This window comes from Anastrepha obliqua, chromosome 5, assembly GCF_027943255.1.
Source record: "Anastrepha obliqua isolate idAnaObli1 chromosome 5, idAnaObli1_1.0, whole genome shotgun sequence".
NCBI classification, from domain to species: Eukaryota; Metazoa; Arthropoda; class Insecta; order Diptera; family Tephritidae; genus Anastrepha; species Anastrepha obliqua.
The window spans coordinates 56,066,544-56,090,398 of record NC_072896.1 but is presented as its reverse complement, the minus strand read 5'-3'; the positions used below and the strand labels follow the sequence as shown (position 1 = coordinate 56,090,398).

The following is a 23,855-nucleotide window of genomic DNA, read 5'->3' as shown; positions in this document are numbered from 1 at the left end:
AGGGTTTGGCTTGTTTCATAATGTAAATAAAACTGGTTGAATAGTAGAATTGTTATTAGGTTAGTTAATTTCATATCGATTTTTAAATACTATACACGCGTAACACTCATTATCCAATAACCATTTTATATGTTTGCCTATAGATGGTAACATTATTTCTACATTTGGCCTTTTATATGACGTATTTTGGACTCGAACTTCTTCACTTTTACCATTACTTAGAACTCGATCAGTTTAGATCTCACGATATTCAAAATATTTGATGCTCAACATTTTTTCCATATATCTACCATCATATAATATGTGTAACGAATTGGTATATCAAAATTGTCATATTCCAGTTTAGAATGACGGTAAAATGCTTGTTTTGCTTCGAAAGTTCCTCCAATATCAGCTTCCTTTTCCATAAGCTCGTTACGAAATGCCTCTATAGCTTCATCTATAGTAAAAACTCTTAGAGGCTTCCTTTCAACAGCGACGGCGGAAGATCTGCGGTGGAGAATGGTGCTGGGACGGTGGTAGGGGGAATTTGCTCTATGAAACAATCAGTAATAAACACACTAACAAGATTACAAAGACTTGCGTATGTACTTATATGCATAAAAAGAATCATGTGTGGGTTTCAGTTGGGACATGCCCACTTATAGACCCAGAACCATCTTGTGGTCTAGGAAAGGTAATGACGATCATATTGGGGAAATCTTCTGAGTTTATCTCGATCAAAATTAGTGATAGGTAGTTTAAGCCTAAATTGATTTAAATTATGAGAGAATAAATAAGAATAACACAAGAATAGAGAATTCAATATATATAAGAATAACAAGAATTCTAATAGAATATTGTAGATTGAAATATCATATGAATTTAGAAGGAATTTTATCATAATAACCTGGGAAAATACTCCAATGGAACTCATAGTTTCTGTAGGGAGGAAGAGGAAGGAAATCGCTAAATACATATGTGCTGGTATCGTCACCAATAAAACAGGGTGAAAACTTTTATATAAGTTTATTTGGCGGCCGCCATAACCGAATGCGTTGGTGCGTCACTACCCTTCAGAATTGGGGAACGTAGGTTCGAACCTCCGTGAAACACCAAAATTAATAAACGGTTTTTTTCTAAAAGCGGTCGCCCCTCGGCAAGCAATGGCAAACCTCTGAGTGTATTTCTGCCATGAAAAAGCTCCTCATAAAAAATATCTGCCGTTCGGAGTCGGTTGTAGGCCCCTCCATTTATGGAAATATATCAAGACGCACTCCATAAATTGGAGGAGGAGCAGGGCAAAATCCCAAAAAGGGTATAAGCACCAATATATATATATATTTGAGAACTTGAGCTCAGAGAGATTCCTTAATTCACAATAGATCTTTCAGGTCACAGTGCTAAATCCGCGCATAATAATAACATTAATAATGGCTGTGGTAGCCGTGGTATTTAGCGTAGTCTTCTTCTTCTTAATTAGTGCGCTAACCGCTTACGCGATTTTGGCCAAGTTTAACAAAGCGCGCCAGTCATTTCTTTCTCGTGCTAACCGGCGCCAGATGGGCACACCAAGTGAAGCCAAGTCCTTCTCCACCTGATCTTTCCAACGCAGAGGAGGCCTTCCTCTTCCTCTACTACCAGCAATGGTACCGCATCAAATACTTTCAGAACCGGAGCGTTTGTATCCATTCGGACTACATGACCCAGCCAATGTAGCCGCTGGATCTTTATTCGCTGCACTATGTCTATATCGTCGTAAAGCTCATACAGCTCATCGTTCCATCGCCTGCGATATTCGCCGTTGCCAACGAGCAAAGGTCCAAAAATCTTCCGCAGAATCTTTCTCTCCTACACTCCAAGTGTCGCTTCATCGGATGTTGTCATCGTCCACGCTTCTGCACCATACGTTAGGACGGGCATGATGAGAGTCTTGTAGTGTGTTAGTTTTGTTCGTCGAGAGAGGACTTTACTACTCAATTGCCTACTTAGTCCAAAGTAGCACTTGTTGGCAAAAGAGATTCTACGTTGGATTTCAAGGCTGACATTGTTATCGGCGTTAATGCTGGTTCCTAAGTATACGAACTCCTTTACAACCTCGAAATCATAACTGTCAACAGTGATGTGGGTGCCGATACGCAAGTGCGCCGACTGTTTTGTCCTCGCTCACCACCAGACTCATTCGCTTTGCTTCTTTATCCAGTTTGGAGAAGGCAGAACTAACAGCGCGGGTTGTTAAGGCCGATGATGTCGATATGATCGGCATACGCCAACAATTGTACGCTCTTATAAAAAATTGTGCCTTAGCGATTAAGTTCTGCGGCTCGTACGATCCTCTCCAACATCAGGTTAAAGAAGTCACACGACAACGAGTCACCCTGTCTCAAACCTCATTTGGTATCAAACGGCTCGGAGAGGTCCTTCCCAATTCTGACGGCACTGCTGGTGTTGAGCAACGTCGTCTTGCATAGCCGTATTAGTTTTGCGGAGATACCAAATTCAGACATCGCGACATACAGGAAACTCCTTTTCGTACTGTCGAATGCAGCTTTGAAGTCGACGAAAAGATGGTGTTTGTCGATTCTCCTTTCATGGGTATTTTTCAAGATTTGCCGTATTGTGAATATTTGGTCGATGGTAGACTTTCCCGGTCTGAAGCCACACTGATAAGGTCCAATCAGTTGGTTGACGGTGGGCTTCAGCCTTTCACACAATACGCTCACTAGAACCTTATAGGCGATATTTAGAAGACTAATCCCGCGGTAATTGGCATAAATTGCAGGATCGCCCTTTTCATGGATTGGGCAGAGCACACTTAAATTCCAATCGGCAGGCATGCTTTCATCCGACCATATTTTGCATAGGAGCTGATGCATGCACCTTACCAGCTCCTCGCCGCCATGTTTGAATAGCTCAGCCAGCAGTCCGTCGGCGCCCGCGGCTTTATTGCTCTTTAGCCGCGTTATCGCTATTCTCACCTCGTCATGGTCGGGTAACGGAACATCAATTCCGTCGTCAACGATTGGGGTATCGAGATCTTCACATTCTCTGTGACATGCGCAGCTGTCACTATTTAGTAGGTTCGAGAAGTGTTAGTCCTTAGTTCGTTTGCAGGGGTCGTCATCAGTGTTGGAAGTTCTCATCCGAGGCTTTGTGTATGTTTTCATTGGGGAAGGTTTTTAAGTGGCGGGTCCCAAACCCAGCGCACAACCAGCTATACTGGAATGTTTCGCCTTCTCACTTTAGCTCACTCCCAAACGGGTGTTTGGAAGCTACCCAGAGGATACGTGGGCTAATCCCGGGAGTTGTGAGCTGCTTGAACCATATGCAGAACAATCGTCCTGGCCACTCCCAAGTGAATGGCGATCAGTAACTTTCCCCACTTACGTAGAGTTCTACATATGGAACCATCCTTAGCGCAGTACCAAATGAAATAATGGTGGCCCCAAAGGCAGTAGTAGGGCCCACCAGCGCGATAAGTGAAGCAACAGAACAAACAGGAACAGAGCTCTGCGCAATCTTGAATGGCGCAGCGTCACAGTTGGCGGCAGCACAACAATCGTGGCCGATATAACTAATGTAGTGTATTGCGGTGTTCTCATCGTGGTAAAGGGTAACTCTATAGCTTGTTCCGGCAACGGTACAGTGCTAGGCATTTACAGATGAAGCGGGTGTTGGCAACGCATGGCTTTGTAACGCTAGTTTAGGTTGTCAATTTTGCGCCTCGTTTTCCTTAATCTTATCTATCGATATGATTGGCGTTGCTGCCCTCTTCTCTTGTAGCGGACGGATATCTGGAACGCTAACTCCAGTTTCTGTACTCGGTCCTGGTATGTCCACGTTCTTGTCGTTGTTCACCTTAGAAACGAGGACGTTTTCTACGTACTAGTGTGCGATGTCGACCGTTTCATATTCGTTTCAAGAAAGTGCACAATTAGCATTGAGAGCAACAAACGAGTAAATGTTAGTTCCCATAAATATTTGATCCGCGAAATAAAATTGTAAACGCTGAACCGAGACGCGAAAATTACGACAATCATTCGAGTGTATGGCATGCTTGTTTCTACAAAAAAATCCCAATATACCAATATACAAATTAAGGATTCACAAATTTTTAAATAGTGTACTCATCGCGAAACAATTTTGTGCATATTCGCAATAGATTACACTATACCTAGCTAGTATTTGGAAGTGACGCGATCGGAAATTTCACTGGACATATGGGAGTAGCGAAGTGTGATGCAATGACTCCTCTTCTAAAGGAGTTTAGAAATTTCGAGATATCTACATATTTTGAAGAGACAGCTAATCCATACACTTAACTTGATTTCAAAGTCTCGAGGATGGTAAGCTTAAGCTCACATAAAGGAAATTGTCAACATCTGTGAGAATATGGAATTCATAGAACCCTGGATGGAAAGTTCAGTTATTGGAAAAATTTCAACACAGTCCCCTGCCGTCTAAACAACAATTGATTGGACGAGGGTGAATACTTGTGAAATGAGCAGGCACGTAAATGCTGCTGAGTACCCGGTGACGTGGCAGCCGAAATTTCTCTCATAATTTTGATGGTGTATGCCGATAATATTGATATCATCGGTCTTAACAATCCCGCTGTTAGTTCTGCCTTCTCCAAATTGGATAAAGAGGCAAAGCGAATGATTCTGGTAGTGAACAAGAACAAAACGAAGTACCTCCTGCCATCAATCAAACAGTCAGCACATATGTCACTGTTGACAGTTATGATTTTGAGGTTGTAAAATACTTCGTTTATCTAGGAACCAGCATTAACACCGATAACAATGTCAACCTGGAAATCCAACGAAAAATTTCTCTTGCTAAGGAGGCAATCGAGTAGTAAAGTCCTCTCTCGACGAACAAAACTAACTATCGCTAACTAACGTAAGCGGTTAACGCGAAAATTAAGAAGAAGATTGGCCAAACCTGGTAATCCTATCATCCTTGTATAATTTCCCCATGGGGGCTAGGCTTCGCCGTTCGACTTCATTTTGGACAATTTTCACTATTCGTAGTCTATGCAACTTCTGATTGCAATGAACTTTGTCTGGCAAATGAAGCAGCAAAGCGTGCTTCGATGCAGCTAAGGTTTGGCAACCAAAAGGCTTTGTGCGAGAGTCTTGTAGTGTGTTAGTTTTGTTCGTCGAGAGAGGACTTTACTACTCAATTGCCTACTTAGTCCAAAGTAGCACTTGTTGGCAAAAGAGATTCTACGTTGGATTTCAAGGCTGACATTGTTATCGGCGTTAATGCTGGTTCCTAAGTATACGAACTCCTTTACAACCTCGAAATCATAACTGTCAACAGTGATGTGGGTGCCGATTGCATTATTTTAGATTTCCCAAAAATTTCAACCTAAAAAACTACATTTTTGAAATGAAATAAAAAAATATACATATATTAATATGATATTCGGTTCTTGAAAGAAAATGCTTTATTTAAAAATAAAAATGATTCATACAATTTCATTTTAAGTTTACTTGTAACATACATTCTTCATATAAACACATTTATACAATTAGTATAAATATAATTTGTGGAAATGTTGAATTTTTTTGTGTTCTGTATGATGAGGAGGCACTTTAAAGACATCTATTAAGTGTGTGAAACTTAAATTTTTTTACAACACACATTAACTTTAATATCAATAGCAATAATTAACAATATTGAAATTCTATTAAAAACTGGCTTACATTTTGATGCCACTTTTGAACGCATTTTGAAACGCAACTTTTTAGACACACAGTGGAACCGCCTAATTTTCCAATCACATCTGACTGCGGATGATACCGGAATGGAAAACCCAAAAACACGTATGAGGATAATGACGTGAGAATGAGATATGTGATAAATACGGGGTGAAATTTTCTCTATATAACATATCTAAAACTGACAATTTCAAAACAGCTGATCTAAATTGTGGCGAAATTTTACAACTCATTTGATTACTTTCATACTTAAAAGACTGTCACTGGATCAACGAAATAAAATCACACACTGATTATAGCCTTAAAATATTTCAATTAAATTAGCTTAGTTCCTGTAGTACATTCTCCAGGGACAGATAAAAAATGTACATGCAAAGACAGCAAATTCGACTTAGTGCAGAAAAGATACTGGCTCAATTTGTAAGCCAATTTTCAGGTTTTAGGTTCGTAACGAGATTTTTCGTGGCACGTAACATTAATAAAAATACATTGTATAAAAATGTTCTTAAAGTATACCAGTATTAATCACATATACTGTAATTTTAAACCTTATACGAGTATTTTTGCGCTCAAACTTTGATTTATCTGCTCATTGGAGTTATTTGTGCTCGGTTTACCATCGATGCCGCTAAGATCCAAAAAACTGATGCATATCATTTTCAAGTCATTTGGTTTGATTGGCAAGTGGAAGCCATTTATTGCGTATCACTCGGAAGGTGATCAGTCTGCAACTGCTTTCGAATAGCGCCAACTTGGGTTACCATAAGTGGTAAATTCTGAGTCATGATACACTTTTGTACATCTGGTATCTGGAATATTAACTAAGAGTTATGTTACAACGTTTACTTTTTCTGTTGTTACAGTTAAATATGAGAAATAATTTTGGTAATGTTTGGTAACCCACCTGACATTTTTGTTTAAGGCAGTCAAGTTTTCGTTTTCGTTGTTTAGTGCTTAATTTAGCATAGTTTATGTATTCCAGGCGTGTCATTTTTGGCATTTCTTGTAATAATGGCATTGACAAATTATGTTCCTCATGTAACATAATATCACGACGATTCATGTTCTCATTGTTGGTTTGTGTGCCGCGATGACGTGACTCATTTTTATTACGTTCCTTCTCGTCGTAGTTTTTTAGGTATTGATATATCTTTTTATCTACTGTACGGCGCACGTTGTCGATGGATACATTTGCATCATTCCCAAAGTAAAAGGATTTATCAATATTTTCAAAGCTCTTTTCACTTTTACCAAGAGTATGAAAATCAGTTTTTACGTGGTGGCAACCAGAATACTTCTCGTGATCCATGGAGTTAAAAGCCGATTTGATACAATCAGCGCGATGGTTTTCTAGTGCTGTGGGGATAACCTCAAGTACATAAAACGAATGCTCACGTTGGTCTGAAGGATTTGAATAAGTTTCTTCACTCTATACGAAAAAAGATAAGTTAAAAAATATACAAATTAACTGGAAAACTATATTAAAAACATTTTATATAGTTAGCGTTCCCATGTGAGACCAAGAACTCGTAAAAATATTATTTTGGTCGTACACACTCCGCACGGATACATGTACAAGGTCCGGCACTCGAAGTGTAACCAACTTCAGACCGCTCACGTAGCCGATGTACGGGCGACAATCCAGAGTATTGTTTAGAAGCGCGAGGAAACATTTTGCTGAGAGTAAACGCGAAAAAAGATAATCAGTAATGGATTTCAAACTTAATAGTGTGATTGCATTATATTTGGCTGGAAAATCACAATGAGAGATTGTTCGTGAGCTCGAGCACCTTAAAGTAAATAAAGTTTTTGTTTATCGCACCATTACTCCTTACAATGATACCGGTAGCATCGCGAAACGTCATGGAGGTGGTCATCAAAATACTACAACGACACGAGAAATGGTTCAAAAAGTTAAGAAGTGACTTGAGTGCAATCCCCGACGAAGTGCCAATCAAATGGCGAAAGAACTGAAATATCTTACCGTGGCCAAAGCAGCAACAAGTCAGACTTGAGAGAGCGAAGGAGTGGCTTCGCTTGGCCGAAAGTGGTCAATTTCCGAACATTGTGTTTTCTGATGAGACAATTTTTCAAATTGAGCAATTCAAGAATTTGAGCCATCGATTGGCCACCTGGAGGCAGCACCCGCCACAAGTAATGGTTTGGGCCGCTGTAACCGCAGATGGACGCTCTCCAATCATTTCATCTGGAGGTTGCTTTGAAGCCGTGGGCAGACAAAAATTTCGGACCATGAACGTTTCAACAGGACTCGCCACCGTTTCACAAAGGTCAAGTGTATCAAGAGTGGCTAAAAACAACGTTCCGAACTTCATAACGTCCACACAATGGCTCTCAAATTCACCAGACGTGATTCCGATGGGTTATTTTGAACCGTTTTGGAGAGCAAGGTCCGAATTAAAAGTTTCAGCAGTCTGGAGGCGCTGAAAAAAGCCATTGTCCGCGAGTGGGCCAAAATACCTGCAAGTCACTTTCGAGCAGCTTGCGATTCGTTTCTGGACCGTCTCAAAGCCATAATAAAGGCAAAAAGTGGTACTATTTTCATACATTTTCTACTTTGGATTTGAGAGTAATTTTTTAAATTAAATTCATATCAAAAGGTTAAACATGTACAGCACAAGCATTGATTACGAACGAATGTGGGAAATTAGTATCAGTGCGCATGCGCATGGTGGAATAATAAAGGTTTAGTAATAAGCCACTTTTTTCTGTTCATTTTCTAACGTTCGGCTGCCTTTCATTTTACATTGTTGCCTTTATTCGTTCGATGTTTCATACGTTACTTCTTTGGGTTGGGTTGGGAATGTGCATATATTTAGGAGCAATTTTGTTATGAGTATTATTTTCAAAATATTAATTACTTGCATCATTGCTTTTTTTCAAGTTTTCGTTTGAATTTTAGTGAAAAAAATAATAATGTCTAAGTCAGAATGTGAAATTAGCAGCAAAATGTAGACTAATGAAGGCGTAGGTTTGTTCCATGTATCAGCGGTGCGCCACTTACCCAGAATTCTTCAGAATTTTCATTCTACTAGAGAATTGTTATTCTTCTAGAGAATTTTTATTCTTATAGAGAATTTTCATTCTTCTAGAGATGTTTTAATTTTTATATTTTATATCTATCTATTATCCCACAGCCTAGAAGTATACCTACCAATATATGTAAAATAACTATTTTTCGAGTACCGAATGCATTCCCCGCATGAAGTCTTTAAGTAAGGGATTGAAGAGCAATATCAAATCTCGTGCTAACAGGCGCCATATGGAAACACCAAGTGAAGCTTAGTCCTTCTCCACCTGATCTTTCCAACGCAGACGAGGCCTTCCTCTTCCTCTGCTACCACCAACTGGTACCGCATCGAACACTTTCAGAGTCGGAGCATTTGTATCCATTCGGATGACATGACCCAGCAAACGTAGCTGCTGGATCTTTATTCGCTACACTATGTCTATGTCGTCTTAAAGCTCATACAGCTCAGCGTTCCATTGCCTGCGATATTCGCCGTCGCCAACGTGCAGAGGTTCAAAAATCTTCCGCAGAATCTTTCTCTCAAACACTCCAAGGAGCCCCTCAAAGAATATTGTCATCGTCCACGCTTCTGTGCCATACGTTAGGACGGGCAAGATGAGAGTCTTGTAGAGTGTTAGTTTTGTTCGTCGAGAGAGGACTTTACTACTCAATTGCCTACTTAGTCCAAAGTAGCACTTGTTAGCAAGAGAGATTCTACGTTGGATTTCAAGGCTGACATTGTTATCGGTATTGATGTTGGTTCCTAATAAACGAAGTCCTTTACAAACTCGAAATCATAACTGTCAACAGTGACGTGGGTGCCGATACGCGAGTGCGCCGACTGTTTGTTTGATGACAAGAGGTACTTCGTTTTGTCCTCTCTCACCACCAGACCCATTCGCTTTGCCTCTTTATCCAGTTTAGAGAAGGCAGAACTAACAGCGCGGGTTGTTAAGGCCGATGATGTCAATATCATCGGCATACGCCAGCAATTGTACGCTCTTATAAAAAATTGTGCCTTAGCGATTAAGTTCTGCGACTCGTACGATCTTTTCCAGCATCAGATTAAAGAAGTCACATGACAGAGAGTCACCCTGTCTGAGGCCTCGTTTGGTATCGACCTGCTCGGAGAGGTCCTTCCCAATTCTGACGGCGCTGCAGGTATTGATCAACGTGGTTTTGCATAGCCGTATTAGTTTTGGGAGAATACCAATTCAGACATTGGAGTTTGTAAGCAACTCCGTTTCGTACTGTCGAATACAGCTTTGAAATGGACAAAAAGATAGTTTGTGTCGATTCTCCTCTCATGGGTCTTTTCAAAGACTTTGCGCTTTGTGAATATCTGGTCGACGGTGGATTTTCCTAGTCTAAAACCATACTGATAAGCTCTAGTCATTTAAAACATTATAGACACTAATCTCACGTCTTGCATTTGTCGTAATCACGTTATCGACTTTCGTGATATGGATTTCTCGAAATTATCTAGATATTTGCATTCGGTGAGTTCTTGTGCAAAATCTTGTTTACTAATTTCACCACTTTGATAGGTGATATTTACGTAATGCGTTTGGGGTGTATTTTTTAATCCGTAGTTGGACCTTTTATCTAGGGTGTGAGGATATAAATTCTTTCAACTCTTAACTGTCTTCACCTGCAAAAGTTCTAATCATCTGCAATTGATTCTCTTTGTGTAAATATAATTTTTTACATTGGCATAATTATTCCATGGATTTAGAATATCACATTACTTTTAATAGTGTGAAAGTTTGTACAAATTATATTTTATAACATTTGCTGTAAAAGCTTTGAAGACCTTTGTTAGCGTCAGCTGTACTAAATACAAACTAAATACAAGTATGATAGTTGAAAATCTAAGACGCAGGCGCTTTCTATAAGGTCGTCAAATCACTCGTACTATTACTTCACCTGTATATTTCCACCATGAGTTAAACTTGCCTATATGATATATAATTTTGTTAAAAAAATGCATTTCGACAGCAAGATTATGCACAGCAGAAGAAACAAATAACAATATAAATTAGTTGTTTCAGAATAGAGTGCAAAATGTTATGAGATGCTTTTGGTCGGTATTGTAATTTTTAGAAGGATGCTAGAATTTGCAAGCTTCTAGTTTGGTTGGTCGGCTGGTATGGCTTTTGGTAGGTTTTGGCAGTGTGAAGAATTAAGACGATGTTGGCAAAGCATTTTTTTTAACTACGAAAGTTTAAGAACCTATTATTTTGTTTTGATAAAAATAACGAATGGGTTTTTGAACTAAATTTAAATGTGTTCTGATTTCCAGCGTAAAGATATAAATTTTCTTCCTATCTAAAACTGTCATCACATCATTACATACTAAAGGAATTAACAGTGGGCATCCAGTTCCCGATGTCCTACTGGGACGCTGTAACTGGTATGAAAGATGCGAAAAGCAGACTTCGTTAGGCTATATTACATTTGTTCGTTAACACAATAATTTATTATGTGCATACATTGTAATAATCATTGAAAATTATCAGAAAAAGTTTTTCGTTGACAAGAAAAGTGTTACAGTGAGAGATAAGAATAGAACGCTAAGATTGTATTTGATATATTGTATTTTTGGCTACAAGAATTATCCATTGTAATGATCTAAAATTTTGGAAGCAAACCAGTTTAATTTTTGTGAAATGTAATATAGGTATGTATGTGCACATACACGTTCATAATATTCCATTATGTTTCTTTCTACCTTCCTATTTTGGAAGAGATTTCAATGTTGTGTTCATTCATTACCTTTTTTATATTCTTGCTTTGGAAAACAGTTCTTGAGGTGTTTGCTTTAGACTAGCGATCATCAATGCTACCCCACGTGGTTTGCATTTTCACCCTTCTTTCTTTAAGTGATCTAAATTTCCTTAAAACTATATAAAAAGCCCAAAATTGCCCTTAGGCTACCTACCAAAGAAACCAATGGGTTTGAGTTCCTGTTCATGCCTTAAGACACACAGGGAGTGGTCCACAAGGTATGTGGCCAAGTGTTGCTCCCGCCACCAGGCGGCCCCTGCCTCAACAGCTATATTGTCCAATGTGCCGAATGTAAGGAGCCCACAGATGCAACATAACTCCCCCATCGACCCATTACCCTCCTGCTCCCATCCCATGGCGGGGACAAACCAGCCGCTCTTGGACCACCGCACAGTCTGCTCCGTGTGTCAGACCAGAATTCCTCGGAACCTGACAACAGTCAAGAGCAATTCTTGCAATGGCTGGTGCCACTTTCGAAGGTGCTTTGGCCTACGCACCACCCGTGAGTGGACAACTGACTGTTGCCCCCTGCTGTAAAGCTCTGCACCCGCAACCGCCCCCCGTGGCGCGGCCGTCCGTCATCATCAGGCCGCAACAACTATTGCGGAACACACAGCAGGACCAACGCAAACAACATCACACGTCCCTCACCCCCCGTGTTACGACCATTGAACTCCCTGATTACCGGTCAGGCAATGCCGAACTCGAAATTTGTAATATATACATACCCCCTGTCACCTGCTGCCCGGCAGGATATCACCCTGATATAGGTGCGCTCATCAGGAGTGAAAACCGATTGGTAGTAGGTGACTTTAATGCGTATTACGATCTTTGGCTCTCAAGCCTACCAAATGATCGTAGAGGACATCAATTGACAGAACACAGAAGCCGCGACTCGCTTCGTACCTGCTGGAAGGATCCGGGACATACGTCCTATTTTCCCAACTGAAGCAGATGTTCTGGCAAACGAGCGTGTTCACCTACGCCAGGCCGATCCCGGAGATCCCCGCATAAAGCATGTCAGCTTGGAGATCCGGCAACTGGTAACCCAACACAAGCGGACCAAATGGGAAGAGCACTTGAAGTCCTGCAACCTCTGGTATGAGCAAGTTCTTGTCCACCGTAAGGTCCCTGTCGAACCCGTCGAATCCGAAGAGATGGCGAGCTATTATATTTTAGCCGGCAATTCATTCTGCATCCTCCGACCGACAGATCCAAGCGCAGGTGGTGTCCTTTCACCCTTGCTTTTTAAATTCTACATCTCGAGACTCCCCCATCCACCAGAGGGAGTCTCCCGACGACTGCACGATAATGGCGTCGAGCAATGGCATTGATGGCTTGTGCGCCAAGGTAAACAACTACCTCGCCTGCCTTTCTCGCTTCTTCAGTGCGAGGAACCTTCAACTTTCCCCCACTAAATCCACGGCGACCCTTTTCACCACCTGGACAAAGGAGGTCAAGCTGCAACTTAAGGTGAAAATCGTTGATACACCAATTCCGACTGTGAACAACCCCAGAATATTGGGAGCTAGCTTCGACAGTTTGCTCTCCTTTTCAGCGCACACAACCGCCATTGCCACTAAAGTACAGAATCGCAACAAGGTCCTCAAATCGTTTGGCGGCAGCGCTTGGGGCAAAGACAAAGAAATGTTGCCATCGACTTTCAAGGCAATAGGCCGACCGGTACTAAACTATGCTGGGAACTATGCTGAACCAGTGAATCGCAGTGGACAAAGCTACAGACCTTCCAAAACACTGCCATAAGGACCGCGACAGGATATCTACTGATGTCCCCAATACACCATCTTCACGACGAAGCCAATATACTACCTGTGAAGGAGCATAACAAACTGCTCAGCAAGCAGTTTCTGCTAGGGTGTTACCGCAGGTCTCACCCTAGCAGATACCTGCTTGATCCTGAGCCACCTCCCAGGCATGTCAGGAGGCGCTTCCTTAATTATGCGGACTAGATCCAAGACAAAATAGACATACAGCTACTGGATCGGACAATGTAGAGACAGATAATCAACGACATTCATCGGGAAAACCTTGTCACCTTCTTAAGCTCCCGCCCCCCGAATGCCGTCATCGGAGTCCAACCACAACCCATTGCAGACGAAGAGCTCCAACTTCCCCAAAAGTCCCGCGAAACTTTGGCACAACTACGTTCTTGATACTGTAGCATGTTAAACTTCTACTTATCCAGAAACGACCCCGACATACTAAACATATGTCCGGCATGTGAAGGCACCCGCACGACACTAACCACCTTTTCACATGCCCCATCAAACCCACTCATCTAACACCCCTCTGCCTCTGGACCCAACCTGTCGAAACAGCAGGTTTCCTGGGCCTACCGTTAGATGAGCTAGACGAAGACGACCGGTGATTGCACTACACTGACAGGACAAAGGTACTGCTACAACAACAACAAAAACAACAGTTCCCAGGCGATGGCATCAGCAGAAAAAACTACAATGTGAAAAAAAAAACTATAAAACCGTAAAATTGGGCCAGTATCAGAGTTGCGCGATGATAATTTGCTACTACAAGCAAACAATAAAAATGTTATTGAACGATTCCTAGCTCTAAAACCACTACCTGGCATTTGTGCCAAAGCAAAATACCACGAAAATTTAAATTATGATACAATAAAGGGGCTGTCTACAATGCTTCCGAAGAAAAACCCGACTCTGAATAAAGCTCGCAAGGAGCTATAGCAGCATATAAGTTTCTACGGAAATCAAGCAACGATGTACTTTTCCCAATAGGTATCGCCTCCTCTACATACCACAAAAATGGGCATCACTTGGCGCAAAGTGGATCTAAGACAATATATTTCAAGCCTCGTGTGGTGCAAAATTTGTTAAATGCTTGGGCACACGTTCAAATTTTGCAAACTTTCACGCACATTATTCAAAATAAAAATCCCAAAAAACTCACCGCAAACTTTCCTTTCTTTTCTACTATCATATCAAATTCCTATGATCAATAAAATACTAATAACTCTCACATCGATTCGTTGTCTAGTAAAAAAACTCTCCAAAAGCAAACCATTTACATCAACAACCCAATCGAACAAAGCAATAAATCAAGCAAAATTATCCGCTCCCCCACCGAAACATTACATTTCATTTACCCCAGGTCCATCCAACTTTACTCAATTACTCCATAGATTCATTCATAGGGGAATCTCAACTCTTGAAGCCCATTACTACCGAAAGTGACAGATCACCAAACCTTTACAAGATTACCTTTTATTGTGCCAATTTGTCACCAAAACGTTCTTGCGAAATACTAAAAGACCTTTACGGAAGCAACCACTTCCCGATTGATAATTCTACTGACTTCTACAGGCACAATTATGGTACCAAATGCATCACCAACAAAGCCGATTGGGCCAAATCAGAAAACAGCAAAAAATGTATGCAATTTATTTAAAGCAAACCTAACAAACCATCAGTATATCAGTGGAATAGCAACATTCTAAAAAACAAAGAGCCTTGAAAAATTATAAGCATCAGCCAACAGAAAATAAGCTAATGGTATACAAAAAAACACATTAGCTTTTTTCTGCATCACTCCAAATTAGTCAAAACAAACTGTCTTAATAAACTAACAAACTTAAGTAACCCTAACGCTAACCCAAAGGAAATTTAACAAAACATTAGATTAATTACTGGATATTTTAAGAATAGCCAAATCAAAGTCAGCCAGTTCAGCCAGAATTTTTTTTTTTTTTTTGTTTTTTTTACTTCGGAATTAGTGATGCTAATCCCCCGAATTTCGAAAGCGTGGGAAAATTGCGAGAAAATGCCACAGTCAATAATACATTTCTACATATAAATACATATATAGTCAAACCTCTTTGCTAAGTTGAGTATCGTTCCTATGAGTTCGTTCTGTATTGTGACCGGTCGCGATTTCATTTAAGCAGAAATTGCACAAATTACGTCTACAGCTCATACAAACATTAAGTTTACGATGGCAAGCTCTGCAAACTGCGTTTTTTGTAACACAAAGGTTGCAAAGTGTATACATTCGTGCACATTTATGACATGCTAGCACAGAGCTATCTGCATATTTTTCCTTGCCATTAGCAGCAGGCAGTGATTGCTCCCTAAGCGCGCAGTCCACGGATCCGTCTTCTTTGGATTTTTCATCAAAACTGTGCATACTTTCATTCATCTCATCACTATATATATTTTCTTTTTCCTCTTTTTTAGGAGCTCGGCTAACCATGTATTTTGTCCGCAGTAGCTGCTGGCAGTTAAGACAATAGCTCTGATATAGTTTTAGTGGAGCATCGCACTTTGGGCAAACTTTTTCACTGAGATGAAAGCATTCTTTCTCCTCCATATATCTATCTGAAGGATCCAAATTTAAGCATAAATCTTTTTCATGCTTATGGCGAGCTGAATTACTAAAGTATTTATAAACTTTATTTTTATTGATATGTGTTTCACCGCTAGATTTTGCATTTTTTACATCACCATTTTCCTCCTTTATCTCAGCTTCTGGGTAATTTTTCTTTTCACAAAACATAATAGTATCATTTTCCATCTTGGCAAGGAATTGTGCCTTCATCAGACGATTTTTTTCTGTGTATTTTTGAATCTAAATTATCATGAATAGGATATAAGATACAGAATTACAAATTAAGAACTTAAATATATTTATTTCAACAATTAATGGGTTTACCTTTTTGTTGAGTATATTCTTCTTTGCTAATTTTTCCTCCAAATCAATTGTTCTAAGTTTCTCTTCTAGGCGCCTGTAAAATTAAAGTAAAGTAAAGTAAGTATTTGACCTCAACTATTTTAGATTCTTTAAATAAAATATTTACAGCACAATTCTGCATAAAAGCTCATAGGGAATTCGCCTACTATTCTTTCAATCATAAACAAGCGTGAATGGGGAAGAAAACGTAGTTGGCAGATATCCATCTACAAGATTTTTAGGAAGTTTGCGTAAAAGTAAGTAAGGGTACAACAATTAAGCGCCAATTGGATTTTTTGATAAATTTCCCTCGGTTTTAATGAAAGAAGCAAAGACGAACTGACTCGGTTTCAATAAAATGATAAATATAATTGAATTCTGCGGAACGTGCTACTAAAATCTATCTGTAGGGAAAACGGTTTGGATTAAAAACATAATGGGCACCAGGCTTAACAAAATTTTAAAGGCATTAGAGCTGACCAAAACTCACACAATCATTATGTAATTAAATGTTGAGATAATGAAGAGAACAATTCGCTCATGGGTCGGATGCACACAGTTTTGGCCAAGCCGCATTCATTAAATATGGTGGCACTAGACCAACAACAAAGTTTTTTACATTAAAATATCAGAAAATAAAGTAGAAAAGAAGTGTAATGTACACGGTAAGAAAAAAAAGCTAGCCTACTGATATCACCTTTAATAAATTTGCTTTGATTTTGACAACGAATTTGAATTTTTATTATGTGAATAATTTGAAAGTTAAAGATTATATTGAAGAATTAAGCTTTTACTATAGTACTTATATAATTCACTTAAATTTCTTAGCTAGTTTTTTAATTAACATTTCAATTAGAATTTAACCAAAATGTTAAGTTAAAATGTATTAATCTTCTAATTTTGAATTAAATATAACAAATCATTTTTAAATATATAAATATAGAAGCCTGAAATTATCTTTAAGAATTCATTTTTAAGGTAATTAAATCCATCCTTTATATAGGGTCTGCCATATAACTTTACGGAACTAAAAATGCTATAAAAAAGAAACTACTCTATATTTTTCCAAACTGTTTTTTTTTTATTTTGAAGTACAATCCTTCCGGTTAATGATGGAACACCACTTCATTCATATGGCTGCCTCGGCTAGCCATGCACCATCCCATACGATCGGTCCAATTTTTCAACACATTTTCGATTGTATGCGGCTGTATTTCAGCTTTGACATCGCGTATGTTGGTCTTCAGTGCATCAATGGTTGCTGGCCGCCTCAGAGCTGCGATTTGCCGCCGTTGGATTATTATCTTCGGGGTGCCGTCAAAGACCAGTGTTATGCCAACAAACCAGCAGCCATATGAATGAAGTTGTGTTCCATCATTAACCGGAAGGATTGTACTTCAAAATAAAAAAAACAGTTTGGAAAAATATTGAGCAGTTTCTTTTTTATAGCATTTTTAATTCCGTAAAGTTATATGGCGGACCCTACATTTGAAGGTGTGCTCTTTAGCAGACTGTTATTCGTCTCTGGCCTTACGTCACTTTCGGATGCGTTTACAAACAAACTGAGATGGTGTTGGTGGTTGGTCCAAGCAGTCGTTATCCAGATGGCAACGAAGCAATATGAGTGGAAATTGTGTTGATTTTTTCCGCATGGCACTAACACAATTGCACAATTATTTTACATCCATATATTCACACATCCGTCCAATCAGTCGTTCAGACGGCCACGAAGTGTCATTGGTTGATTTTTTTTTTTTCTCATATATTACCAACACAACCTCAGTTTTTGTGTAATCACATTCCCAAGTGTTGTCAGCCCATCAGCTGATTTTGTCAAATTCGCTCAAAGCCGAATAACAGTCTGCTAAAGAGCACACCTTTAAAAGTATCTTCCATGCTTGCACAGTATAGGAAGGGGGGAAATACAAATGATCACCCAGCGCCCGCGCGTAAAAAACTAAACAAGGTTAGGTTAGGTTGGCCTGGCTGGCTGAAAGCCATGACATAGACCTATTAATTCTTACCAGATGGAGCTAGGCCCTTACATTTCTTTGTAGTAGACATCTTGTAATACGTCTGCGTTTTTTGCAAATGTAAGTAAACTTTGGAGCTCTATCCCCGAGAGGTTTTCTTACTTCTCACATTGTAAAGCTCCTAACCATTTTTATCTGGTTCTAGCTAATGCAGGACAGGAACATAGAAGGTGTTCTAGCGTTTCCCTCTCTTCCAGTTCATTGCAAAATCTGCTGCTTTATTGTTTGTAATTCCTATCTTGTATGCGTGCGCCGCTAGCAAATTGTGGCCTGTCAGCATACCTACGATAGTTCTGCTTTCTTTTCTTGGCAGAGCTAGTACGAATCGGACGTATTTATCTGCACTCTGTGTACACATGATTTTCGCCACCTCCTGTCTATCCGTATTTTCATGTCCGCAGCGATGTCTTTGTACACCGTATTTAAAGGTTTCAGTATGTCGTTTTCTTGTTCGAATTTTCTGTAAACAACGCTTTTGGCAATCTCATCTGCAATTTCGTTTCCTGCAATGTCCTTATGTCCGGGTACCCAATAGATATGCAACCGTCTGTCTGCGGCTAATCTCTCTATGGCTTCCCTGCTTTTTAGAACATTTTTAGATGAAATTTCATATGAGTTTATTGCCTTTATCGCAGCTTGGCTGTCAACGTATATATTTATTTTGGAGTTGTTGATGTGTTTGCGATTGCTATGTATTTCTGCAGCCTTTCCTACCGCAAAGACTTCTGCTTGAAAGATACTACAGTGGTCAGGAAGCTTAAATGGCTGCCTGATGCCTAGCTCTACGCAATAGATCCCTGTCCCTACTCCGTCTACCATTTTCGAGCCATCGGTAAATATATTAAGAGTATTTGGGTTAGATTTATCTCTTTTTTCCACCCCTCTTCTTCTATTGTTGTTCGGAATTTCTTCACCCAATTGCATTTCGGAGTCATATAGTCCGTTTGGACCCTATAACTAATGCCTATTGAGCTATGTCCGAATGTTTTAAAGGTAAATTCGACACACATGTACATGTCGTTTCCAGAAGCTCGATTACTAAAATATCTTTAATTGCAAAAAATACAATAAAATTTCCCTTGAGTAAAAGGAGTTTTAGTTATTGATGTAAAAAACAGGCAATTTCAGAAATATCCCTATTGATAAACTGTGGTATGACACTTTACAATATAAAAACTTTAAACATGACTACGAATTTCAAAATGTAAACAAACTCATTGCCCCTCAAAGGCAGACATTGAGGGAGTTTTTTCTATTATACAGGGTGGGCCATATAGCGTTTGCTTTTTGAACCACCTATTTTTTGAGAATGGTAACACAAATGACATGTCAAATGTATTCATAATTTACTTAAAGCTTTGACATTTACGAAATAGGACGCTATACGCTTGAACAAAATTGTGAAATATTGAAAACCTATTCCCAAATTGGTGAGTCTTCTTCTTCTTTTCTGATGAAGCTCATTTTCACATCGGTGGCTACGTCAATAAGCAAAATTTTCGGATTTGGGGCTCAGATAATCCACACGTTATTGTAGAGAAGCAAATGCATCCACCACGAGTCACTGTTTGGTGCGGTTTTTGGTCTGGCGGCATCATCGGGCCTTTTGACGTGATAACGTCTTATTCGAATTAGCCGGCTGCACGCACGAAAAAATTTGTTGTTATCTTGCTCAATTGTCGTTATCTTCCTCATGCTTCGTTACCTTGGTTTAACTGCAAGCGAGAGCGCGGAACGAACGACAAAGAGCACAATCGGCCCCCGTATTTGGGAACGTTCGACATCTGGCTCTCTCCTACTTGAGTGAGCATATATAATATATGTATGTATATGCGCATATGTATATAAATTCACATATTTGTATTTGCATACGGCTTCTTATTGATTGTTATTAATTTAATTTACTTGAAGAATTGAAAATAAAACCAAATGTAGCATCATCATCCTTACCGAATTTATAATTAGTGACGACTAGTTGTTAATAATAACTGTTGTTTAAATGTTTTTATTATTAATTTAGTATTATATTTACATATATGAAGGAAAAAATGTATAGTAATATTTACCACATACCTTATAAGATATGTTGTATACTTATATATGTATATAAACATGCATACATACATATTAGGCCGGGTCGATTTGTGGAGAGGCAAAAAAATCGCCCATTGCTCTGTGAAAATCATATTCGAGGGATCAAAATAAGAAACTTTGCCAAAGAAACCATACCTCTAAAACGAATTCTGATGTCCCCCAATTTGGGTCGAACTTTTGGGTAGGGGCGTTCTTAAGAAATGCGCGTTTTTGCAACCATTTCAACAATTAAGGTATCACTGGAATGCACCGCAACCCTTTTAAACAATGAAGGTATCACAATTGCAGATCGTAAAATTGCTTGTGTTGGTTTTTTTAAGCAACCACAAGACACAGCAGGTAGAATTGAAATTACCATTTCATTCTTATTACCCCGTCTCGTAGACCATATATACATAACGCAACAGTTTTTGTGAATGTATTAAGTCGTTGTGAAGAACTCAAAGTGTGAAGTGCTAATTTCAGATAAAAAAATATTTCAAAAAAAATAATAAGTGAAAAGTTTACAATGAATCCACCATCCTCTACACCGCAAGATGAAGCAACTACATCAACAACTATCGAAAACCCAATGAGTCTTATACCCAAGCATGATGTTACTGTTTTTGGTGTGTCTACTAAATTAACTGATCTTAATTTACCAACCCATCTGGATATCTTCAGATATTATTTTTACTTAAGCGAACGTGCTAAAACAGAACAAAAAAAGTTTTCCCATAAATCATTCACTATACAAGTACAAGATAAGTTAATTGGAATTTGGGAAAAACTTGGTATGGAAATAATGCTGAAAAAAAGTGTATTTAGTAAATTGAATAAATTGCTTGACAAGTATCAAGAGCAAATCAAGAGAAGAAACAACACCCAACAATTTACAGAGTATGTAAAATCTCTGGAAACAACTTTTTACATTGGAATATGCGATTTGAAGGCAGCTCCATGTGCATGCGGCTGGGTTCCCGAACACCTCAAAGAGTTCATGCACGATCAACATAATCAGAGAAGACTAACAATGGATGCATTTGTGATGGAAACTGAAGAGCAAGGAGCAACGTCTATGTCATCAATGCCAACATACCAAGATCCCGATGATTCAACATACGCACCGCCACCGGTTCAAGAAGATATGGATAGAAGCACAAGTTCACAATACACAGAGAGATACGATTGTTTTAACTTTGCCTTGGTATGTGACAGATTTGGTGTGCCTGACAGAGTAGCATCAGCATTGGGAACCGCTCTTTTGCAAGATTTAAGATAAGCATGGGAAACCTCTCATCATGGATAAATCGAAAGTTCGCAGAGAAAAAGATAAATGCAGACAAGAAGTGCTTCGCAAACGGTTAGATGATACCAATTTGTTAGCGTTTTCATTCGATGGCAGAAAAGATGATACTTTAACGATAGATAGAATTGATGAGAAGTATCATACTAGGATGGTAAAAGAACCTCATCTTGTTATTTTGAGAGAACCCAATTCTGAATTGATTGGTTACGTAAGACTGGAACATGAAACCGCTGAATACAAAACAACCAAATTAAATGGTTTTTTCAACGATAAAAATATATCACTGGATGCATTAATTGGAATATGCACTGACGGTGAGCCAACAAATACTGGCCCACACGGTGGAATTATACGACGATTCGAATTGCTGTTAAAAATACCATTGCCTTCTTCATTTGCCTTCTACACTTCAACGAACTTCCGTTTCGGCATTTGTTTGAAGCTTTGGATAAATCAACCAGCACTGGACGAAGATCGGCAACCGGAAAACTGAGCCGTCAAATCGAAACTTATGAAACTCTTCCGGTAAGTTATTGCTATCACTCATTTATTATAATTGTCAACCATTTTTAATTATTTTATTATTATATATTTTCAGGTGGTGGACGGCTTCCAGAAAATTGAGTTGCAAAATATGCCTTCGAAGTACTTATACGACATGGCCCATGCAATTTCTAGCGGCGTGGCTCCGGTGAATCTGGCTAACATCAAACCAGGGAAAATTGTACATGCTAGGTCGCTCACCAAGGCCGCTAGATTATTGCGATTATACCTATGTGACAGCGGAAAATCCAGATGCAAATTTAAGAATTCTGGTTGAATTTATAATTAAATGTTATGTACCAATGTACTTCAATATCAAGTATTACAGCTCTGTACGGCAGTGCATTATTTTTCAAGTTCATTGGTTGGTCACGATTTCTAGAACCTCGTTTACGCAAAATTGTCAATCAAGTAATTAAAGATAATTCATATTATGCGCATTCGGAAAATATCTTGTTATCAATGTTGTTTGATGATAGCAAAGAAAAGCGCGAATGTGCCATCAAGAAAATTCTACGCTATCGAACCGATGTTGACAAGCCAATGGAACTTAGAGTTTATAAAAAACCAGATATAAACTTTAAAAGTTATACGGAAATGATCAATTTGAATGATATAAATATCGTATTTGAACCACCATTCACGCGAAGCATTCCGTACGATACATTGAAAGAATATTTAAATCAAGATGATCCACCGTTTAATGATCCAAAAATTCCATCACACATACAAGGAACGGAACGACATGTTCAATTGCTAGCTAGCGCTTCCAAACGGGTTATACCGGAAAATGTAGAGGCTGTTATGGCGACGACATTAGAGAGCCGTGCGAAATTGCCCAGACTTGAAAGTAAAAAAGACTTCAAGACTTTCTTTTCTATAACTCACTTAAATTAATTTTTTCATTTACATATGTTCTGACTAAATAAATTTCTTAAGAGAAAAAATAGATATTATTATAAATAAATAAAAATAAAGAAAAAACATAGCCATTTAGCTGATTTTTTCATATAAAGTCCAAAAATGGTGATATTTTGAAATGATTGTATGGGGAACGCCCCAGGGAAGTTCCAGGGGGTGTGCCACTGGCATGGGTGGATCAGCCGTCCAAAGTTAGTGGGGGTCGGTCATACATTTGGACTCGATTGGAGCACTCTAAATGGGTCAAAGTGGGATTTTTCAAAATTTGCCCCTACCTAAAAGTTCGACCCAAATTGGGGGACATCAGAATTCGTTTTAGATGTATGGTTCCTTCGGCAAAGTTTCTTATTTTGATCCCTAGAATACGATTTTCACAGAGCAATGAGCGATTTTTAAATCGACCCGCCCTAATACATACATATGCTTTGGTGAAATTTTCATAGACTAATATATATACATATGTACGCAACAATTATATATATATATATAATATACATATGTCCTATGCCTATACATATAAACATGCATATACAATTTCGCGCAATTTGCAAACAAAAAGAACAAACCTATGTGTAAAGATGCATACAAATCATATGGACATATCAAATGTACGAATCTATTCTGTGCGCAAGCAAATGTAAGCTAATGCTTGAACTGCAAGCGAGAGCTCGGAACGAACGACAAAGACGCACAATCGGCCTCCGCCTTCGGCAACGTTCGACATCTGGCTCCCTCCT

The 23,855-nt window shown here is 39.0% G+C and overlaps 1 protein-coding gene across 1 annotated transcript in view; it reads right to left on the bottom strand.

Annotated features, from left to right (window-relative positions):
* Positions 1-5,713: 5,713 nt before the first annotated feature.
* Positions 5,714-23,855, bottom strand: part of LOC129247075 (uncharacterized) — a 33,130-nt gene continuing 14,988 nt past the window's right edge. Inside the window, exons 5-8 of the mRNA XM_054885976.1 lie at positions 16,222-16,294; positions 15,385-16,137; positions 6,610-7,134; positions 5,714-6,514 (exon numbers count right to left, since the gene is read on the bottom strand). Coding sequence (XP_054741951.1) covers positions 6,401-6,514; positions 6,610-7,134; positions 15,385-16,137; positions 16,222-16,294 — 1,465 coding nt within the window. The 3' untranslated portion in view covers positions 5,714-6,400. The remainder of the gene's footprint in view (positions 6,515-6,609; positions 7,135-15,384; positions 16,138-16,221; positions 16,295-23,855) is intronic.